Consider the following 8,226-nt stretch of genomic DNA (forward strand, 5'->3'; position numbering starts at 1 on the left):
GCCCACCCCTCACTCACTCTCAGTCCAGAGGTGAGGTATCCAGCGGCTACATGACCTCCGCTGACGCCCCAGAGTCTGACCCAACACATGACCCTATGACGAGCGCAACAGATGAACCAACAACCTCCACCACCATCACAACCACAACCGCCTCCAAGGTCGTCCATGCTAAGATAAACTGGGGCAGGGTGTTTGGGAACAAGGCGAGGCAGAAGGAGAAACTCAACAGGTTACGTAAGCCAGCCTGGCCCACCACCACCACCACAGAGGGCTCAACAACAGTCCAACCCACAACTACAACCACAACCGCACTGCCCACCCAGCGGTCTCTGGCTGAACCTGTGACCGAGTCACCGTCTAGAGCAGGTAAACACAGAGAGACCCCAGAGGGCTCATCAGACGATGACTATGGGGATTCATGGCCTGACTCTGAGGCCTCGACCACACCCCAGCCTGCCACTAGCCGTGGAACTACAGCCCCAGCCTATGACTACAGGTCCTCCACCACCACAGAGTCCTCCCCTGACACCCAGACCATCGCCTCCCCACCCACAGAAAAACCTGCCCCAAGAGAAGACACAGTTGAGGCCTCGTCCTCTGGGTCTGAATCCGGAGGGTCAGGGATGTACCTATCCCGTAGATTTTGGGGAAACCGGAGACCGAATGGAGGGTCAGGGGGCAGGAGGCCTTTCAGGGGCAGGAGGCCTTTCAGAAAAACCACAACAACTACCGAAGCCCCCAGCACCACCATAGAAACAACAGAGACCACCATGGAAACCACCATGGAGACCACCATGGAAACCACCATGGAGACCACCATGGAGACTACCATGGAGACCACCATGGAGACTACCATGGAGACTACCATGGAGACCACCATGGAGACTACCATGGAGACCACCATGGAGACCACCATGGAGACCACCATGGAGACCACCACATATCCCACACGGACCGTCTCCGTCTCCAAGCCCCTGTACACACCCTCCAGAGAATCAGAAAGGTCTGCAGTGACTGTGTCCACTGACATTACCTTCGAGGGAGAAACCACAACAGACTCCGACTCATACGACGACGAGAACTGGACAGATGAGATGGAGTCCACCACTAACCGTCCACGAGCCTACACTTCCACCACCAGGCCTAGAATGACCTCCACCACACCTTATCCAACCACCACCTCAAGGCCTTACACTGCATCATCAACCCGCGCCCGGACTAACACCGACTCCATCAGAATGAACACTAGCATCAGGCTCCCGTCAGGGAGAGATAACCGTTACCAGATCACACAGAGACCCATGATCAGGAGAACCAGGCCCACGGTGTCCAGCAACAGGGCCAGACCAAGCCCAGACAAGACCCTGACCTTTGACACATTGACTGTTCTGGAAGCAGAGCAGGGGCACACCAATAACCCCTACAGCAGCAAGGACATAGACAATGCCATCTCCAACGCCTATACCCACATCACCGGCTATGATACGACAACCGCTAACATTGTGGGCTTTGAGCCGTCTACCAAGGACATGCCCACCAAGCCCAGGATCGTGGGAGGCAACGCGGCCAGCTTCACTGTCCTGTCCAACTCAGATGCCTTCCTGCCCTGTGAGGCCGCGGGCAGCCCTGAACCCACCATCAGCTGGAAACGCTTCTCTTCAAGCACGGGTATGGAAAATAAAAGGGTATAGATACTTAGCATGTTATAAAACTACTTTGGAATGAAGTTATAATGTATGTTCATTTACATATTCTCTCTCGCTCCCTCCATCTCTCTCATTCTCTCCCCCCCTCTCTCTCTCTCTCTCTTTCCCCCTCTCTCTCTCCCCCCTCTCTATTACTCTGTCTCTCTCTCTCTCTCTCTCTCTCTCTCTCTCTCTCTCTCTCTCTCTCTCTCTCTCTCTCTCTCTCTCTCTCTCTCTCTCTCTCTCCCTCTCTTCCTCTCTCTCTCTCTCTCTCTCTCTCTCTCTCTCTCTCTCTCTCTCTTTTCCTTTCTTTCTTTCTTTCTTTCTTTCTTTCTTTCTTTCTTTCTTTCTTTCTCTCTCTCTCTCTCTCTCTCTCTCTCTCTCTCTCTCTCTCTCTCTCTCTCTCTCTCTCTCTCCCTCCCCCATCTCTCACCATATCCCCCCCCTCCATCCCTCCCTCCCTCCCTCCCCCCTCTTCCTACCTTCCTTTCAGGAAGCACATTGACCATCAAGGGCAAGATGGGCAAGTTTGAGGTGTTCCAGAACGGCACTCTGTCCATCCAGAACGCCAATATCAAAGACCGTGGCCAGTACCTCTGCCTGGCCGAGAACGACCAGGGGTCAGACAAGCTCCTGGTCACCCTGTCCGTGGTGGCCTACCCCTCACGCATCCTGGAGCCCAAGGTACGGGAGATCAAGTCCCACTCAGGGAAGACAGTGGAGATGAAGTGCAAGGCGGAGGGCCGCCCCACCCCTCTGGTCTCCTGGATCCTGGCCAACCGCACCCAAGTCAGGGGCCACAATTCGGACCCCAGAGTGTCAGTGACCCCAGAGGGCACTCTGCTCATCAAGCAGGTGTCTGTGTATGACCGGGGCCACTACAAGTGCATCGCCAGTAACCCTGCTGGAGCCGACACTGCCACTGTCAGACTGCAGGTGGTGGCAGCACCCCCTGGCATCCTGGAGGCCAAACGACAGCAGGTCCAGGCCGGTGTGGGTCAGAGCCTGTGGTTACCCTGTACAGCTCAGGGCAGCCCCCAGCCCACCGTACACTGGGTCCTCTACGATGGGATGGCGGTGCTGCCCCTGAAGCCCTCTGTGGACCCCAGGTTGTCTGTGTTCGCTAACGGAACGCTCCACCTGACCGATACGGCCGCCACGGACAGTGGGAAGTACGAGTGCATTGCCACCAGCTCAACAGGGTCGGAGCGCAGGGTGGTGAAGCTGACGGTGGAGAATAGGGCCCCTGAGATCACCGAGGCATCACACCGCAGGACGGTGCTTTCGTATGGGGACCAGCTGAGGCTGAACTGTTCGGCCACCGGGGACCCCAAACCCAGGATCATCTGGAGACTACCCTCCAAAGCTGTGGTGGACCAGTGGCACAGGTAATGAGGACATGATCTGTAATACACACGTAATCACACAGACTATTTAGAGTCATACAGGCACAACCACACACATGCAGATAAACATGCACACACACTGAAAGGTATCCAGGTTCTCCGTGCTACAACACAGCTGTCTAAACACACCAAATGAGACATCATTGTAACTTCTCCCGAAATGATTTAGTTGTGTTTCCAGTGCAGAGAGCTAAGACTGGGGTTTATCCAGAGAGAAGAATCGTGCCTCTTCAGTACAAGGTTAAGTTAGTCCAGCCATGCATTGAGAAAATGTACAGAAAAGTGGATTGAAAACAGAGAGACTTGACCGGGGCAGCTTTAACAGGGTAGAAATTTGACGAACTGCCCTGTTGGAAAGGTGGCATCCTTTGACGGTGCCACGTTGAAAGTCACTGAGCTCTTCACACCCGTTGCCAATGTTTTGTCTATGGAGATTGCATGGCTGTATACACCTGTCAGCAACGGGGTGTGGCTGAAATAGCCGAATCCAATAATGTGAAGGGGTGTCCACATACTTTTGTATATATAGTACTTCTCCTTATTAGCTGAAATCCATTTTAGCTGCAGCAGTTTGGTCCGAACAGATTCACAAATCATGAAGATGTTGTGTCCCTCTGGGGCACATGTTGCTACGCAACCCCCCACTTAGCAGACCTGCTCCCTCCGTGGCTAAAGCCAGTTTGAGAAACGTGCTAACAAACGTTTGTGCTATGAAACTAAATAAATACAGCACTATAACCCACAAAACTTATTTGCTAGATTCATGATAGTGTTGTTAGACAAAACAAAGAAAGTGAACTTCAAAAACGTAATGTAGTTTTATTGAAATAGCTGAATAATCCACTAATTTGAAGGGTTGTCTATATACTTTTGTATGTATAGTGTATCTCTGTTTTCATTTGAAAGTTTAGGGTCTCTATTTTTTATCATCAGATTAGTCTAACCCCATGTGTTTAACACCAGGCTCAAAGGATCAGTTGGAAGGAAAACAATGTTTTGCTTTGTCTGAGTTTGTTTATAAACACTGGACTTTGTTTTCAAAAGAATAGCGTGCCAGTGTCCCCGTCCTCTAAGACTGATATTATCATATGCACTGTGTGGTGACATTTCAATTCATACAGGATATATTTTTTATTTGTTTCAATACCGAGATTTCAACATGCACGCAAGTGGACTTACACGTTTGGACCTAACCGGGAAAAAGGTTTCCTTTGAATTGATATTCAGACGCCACCTCTAAAGATCATTAGCAGTAACAAAAACTCGGCAGCATCTGATCTAAAGCTGCATGTTAATGTAATCTCTCTATGGACAAAAGCTACAGACTATAGTCTTCAAATGAACCCTGTCATCTCATGACAAGCCGTAGCATGCTGTTAAACCCAATGAACGTTACCCAGTATAAATTACCTTATTAAACCTCTTAATCTTTTGTCCATTAGCATTAGCAGTGGTTTTTAGCTGGGGAAAACCTGAGACCAGAATAACTGAGGGGGTGTTTGCCAGAATAACAAGGCAAGACGACGGATTTTAGACTGGATATCAACACGAACAAGTTTTATATTTTATTTGAGCCCCCCCCCACCCCCTCCCTATTTCATTAGTGGAATGTTTTTCCCCCTCTCCCTCTGTTTCTTGTCCGATTTAAACTGGTTGCTTGGCAACCCTGACAGGTTTCTTATTAGTGTTTTATTATTTTCTGCAACTGTTGTAGGTTTCGGAAGAAGCCATTATTGTGAGTCATAGCCAATGGCCTTGATAAAAGACAGATCCAGGTGAAATAGACTTACGCTGATCTGCTGTAAGCCCGACTGACCCTGTAAGAATGGCACACTCAACGTGTGTTTTATGGAGATGGATGGAAATACCAAGCAGGAGCACATATAAGCCCCACAGGAGGAAAAGTCATTCGACGTTGGTCACGTGATGACATGACTGCTGCTGTTTAAAACAGAACATTTTCCCCAGTCGTCTCAACCCTAAGTGGCCTACTATACTCTGCATGTTTTTACATGGAACATGTTATTGTAAAATCAATCATAGGAAATAATATCATATAAAGCAACATTCTTTCTATGTTTCGACAATTCTGTATTTGTTGTTATATTCAAATGATGACACATACCCAACTCTTCTTCACACCTCTTCATCCAGGATGGGAAACAGGATCCAGGTCCTGGACAATGGCACCCCTGATCATCGACTCTGTAAGTGACAAGGACGCTGGGGACTACCTGTGTGTGGCGCGCAGCAAGGTGGGAGACGACCTCCAGCTCATGAAGGTCACTGTGTCCATGAAGCCGGCCAAGATCGAGCCTAAGACATACAGCAAGAAGCAGGTCCCCTACGGCAACGACCTGAAGGTGGACTGCAAAGCGTCTGGGGCCCCGGAGCCAGAGATCTCCTGGGGCCTGCCGGACGGCACCGTGGTCAACAGCGCCCTGCAGGCAGACAGCACCAGTAGAGGGGGACGCGCACGACGATACATCCTGTTTGATAATGGCACGCTTTATCTCAACCAGGTGTGAAATCTACCTGAACACTAGTTAGTTAATGCATTGGATTGCTCCTGTGTAGGAATAGTGGGCTTTATTCAATGGCCAACTCAATGTTGCTAAATCTCTTCCTTTTCTGTCTTTGTACTCCTCTGACACTGAACTGCTGGTACTGTGTCTGTCTACAGGTGGGCATGGCGGAGGAGGGTGACTACACGTGCTACGCCGAGAACCAGCTGGGCAAGGATGAGATGCACGTACACATCACCGTGGTGACGGCAGCGCCACGGATACGGATGCCCAGCCGGACCTACGCCCAGGTGAAGCCTGGAGGCAACATTCGCTTAGACTGCGAGGCCGTGGGCGAGCCCAAGCCCAAGATCCTGTGGATGCTCCCCACCAACGACATGATCGCAGCCTCCAATGAGCGCTACCTGATGCATGTCAACGGGTCTCTAGATATCCGGGACGTTAAGCTTAGGGATGCTGGTGAGTACGTTTGCATGGCTCGCAACACCGCCGGGGATGATAGCAAGGTTTACAAGCTGGATATTGACGGCAACCCTCCGGTTATCAACGGCTACCACCAGAACAGGACCGTGGTGAAAGACACGGCCGCCAAGTACTCCAGGAAGTTCATAGACTGCAAGGCCGCTGGAGACCCGCCTCCGAAGATCACATGGATCATGCCGGATAACATCTTCCTGAATGCTCCGTATTTCGGCAGCAGAATCAACGTCCACCACAACGGAACACTGGAGTTCCGGAACGTCCGTCCGACGGACATGGCGGAGTTCATCTGCATGGCGAGGAATGACGGAGGGGAGGCGGTGATGGTGGTGCAGCTGGAGGTCACTGACATGCTCCGACGGCCCATCTTCAAGAACCCCTTCAACGAGAGGGTGGTGACCCGCATGGGCAAGACCACGGTGCTGAACTGTTCTGCAGACGGTCACCCCACACCAGAGATCATCTGGCTGCTGCCTAATGGGACCCGCTTCACTGGCAGCCCCGACCGGGGCTCGCGCCAACACCTAGGCAACGACGGAACCTTCGTCATCTACAACCCCAGCAAGGATGATGCTGGGAAGTACCACTGTGCAGCTAAGAACTCGATGGGCTACATTGAGAAGCTGATAGTTCTGGAGGTAGGCCAGAAGCCCTTAATCCTCACCAGGCCCAGAGGGATCATACGCAGTGTGTCTGGGGACCCTCTGTTCCTCCACTGCCTGGCTGACGGTAGCCCCAGACCCAGTATCTACTGGACCATCCCTGGAGGCCACACCCTGGCCAGGCCGCAGGTCCACGGACGCCACCAGCTGATGGAGAACGGGACCCTGGTTGTCAGGGACACCACCCTCCACGACCGGGGAAACTACGTGTGTCGGGCGCGGAACGATGCTGGCGAGGCGGTTCTCACAGTGCCAGTCATCATCATCGCCTATCCTCCCCGCATCACCACGGGACCCCCTCCCACCGTGAGGGCGGTGGCGGGGGCGCTCATCCAACTCAACTGTGCCGCCATCGGGATCCCAAAGCCGGAGATGACCTGGGAGCTGCCTGACCGCTCTGTGCTCTCCACGGCTGGGAAAGGGCGGCCCACGGGCAGCGAGCTGCTCCACCCTCAGGGACACGCTGATCATCCAGAGACCCACCACAGCAGACTCTGGCACCTACAAGTGCCTGGCCAAAATCACCTGGGTACGGACTCACGGGTCACATATGTGCGTGTGCTGTGAAGAGCAGCGCTGACTAAAGGTGAATATAAAGCCCTAAAATATAAGCTTTAAACAGACACAGTAACTTCACAGTGTCTCCTATAATCTACAATGTCAGGACAGACTGTTTTTCCACATGTGGACTTGCCGAGGAGCGGGCTTCGTGGAATAGTTTGACCACGGTACAGCTTACATCAATCAGCCAAGTAGAAGAACAGGGTTATTGAGAGGAGGAGGAGGAGGAAAAGGAGGAGGGAAAGGAGGATGAGGAGGAGGAGGAGAAGGAGGAGGAGGAGGAAGGAAAGGAGGAGGGAAAGGAGGAGGAGGAGGGAAAGGAGGAGGGAAAGGAGGAGGAGGAGGAGGAGGGAAAGGAGGAGGGAAAGGAGGAGGAGGAGGAGGAGGGAAAGGAGGAGGAAAAGGAGGAGGGAAAGGAGGAGGAGGAGGAGGAGGAGGAGGAGGAGGAGGAGGAGGAGGAGGAAGGAAAGGAGGAGGGAAAGGAGGAGGGAAAGGAGGAGGAGGAGGAGGGAAAGGAGGAGGAGGAAAGGAGGAGGAGGAGGAGGGAGGGAGGGAAGGGAGGGAAAGGAGGAGGGAAAGGAGGAGGAGGAAAGGAGGAGGAGGAGGAGGAGGGAAAGGAGGAGGAGGAGGAGGGAGGAGGAGGGAAAGGAGGAGGGAAAGGAGGAGGAGGAGGAGGAGGAGGGAAAGGAGGAGGAGGAGGAGGAGGGAAAGGAGGAGGAGGAGGAGGAGGAGGAGGAGGAGGAGGAGGAGGAGGAGGAGGAGGAGGAAGGAGGAGGGAAAGGAGGAGGAGGAGGAGGAGGAGGGAAAGGAGGAGGAGGAGGAGGAGGGAAAGGAGGAGGAGGAGGAGGAGGAGGAGGAGGAGGAGGAAGGAAAGGAGGAGGGAAAGGAGGAGGAGGAAAGGAGGAGG

The 8,226-nt window shown here is 52.8% G+C and overlaps 1 protein-coding gene across 1 annotated transcript; it reads left to right on the forward strand.

The window, feature by feature from the left end:
• The first annotated feature begins 72 nt into the window (after positions 1-72).
• LOC121567665 (immunoglobulin superfamily member 10) lies at positions 73-7,325 on the forward strand. Its single transcript, XM_041877866.2, is given in 7 exon segments — positions 73-1,668; positions 2,179-3,073; positions 5,246-5,282; positions 5,284-5,613; positions 5,775-7,217; positions 7,219-7,273; positions 7,276-7,325. Coding segments are annotated over 7 exon segments (4,383 nt in total). The 5' UTR covers positions 73-95.
• The last annotated feature ends 901 nt before the right edge of the window (positions 7,326-8,226 follow it).

Source organism: Coregonus clupeaformis, chromosome 6 (assembly GCF_020615455.1).
Source record: "Coregonus clupeaformis isolate EN_2021a chromosome 6, ASM2061545v1, whole genome shotgun sequence".
In the NCBI taxonomy this organism is placed as follows: Eukaryota; Metazoa; Chordata; class Actinopteri; order Salmoniformes; family Salmonidae; genus Coregonus; species Coregonus clupeaformis.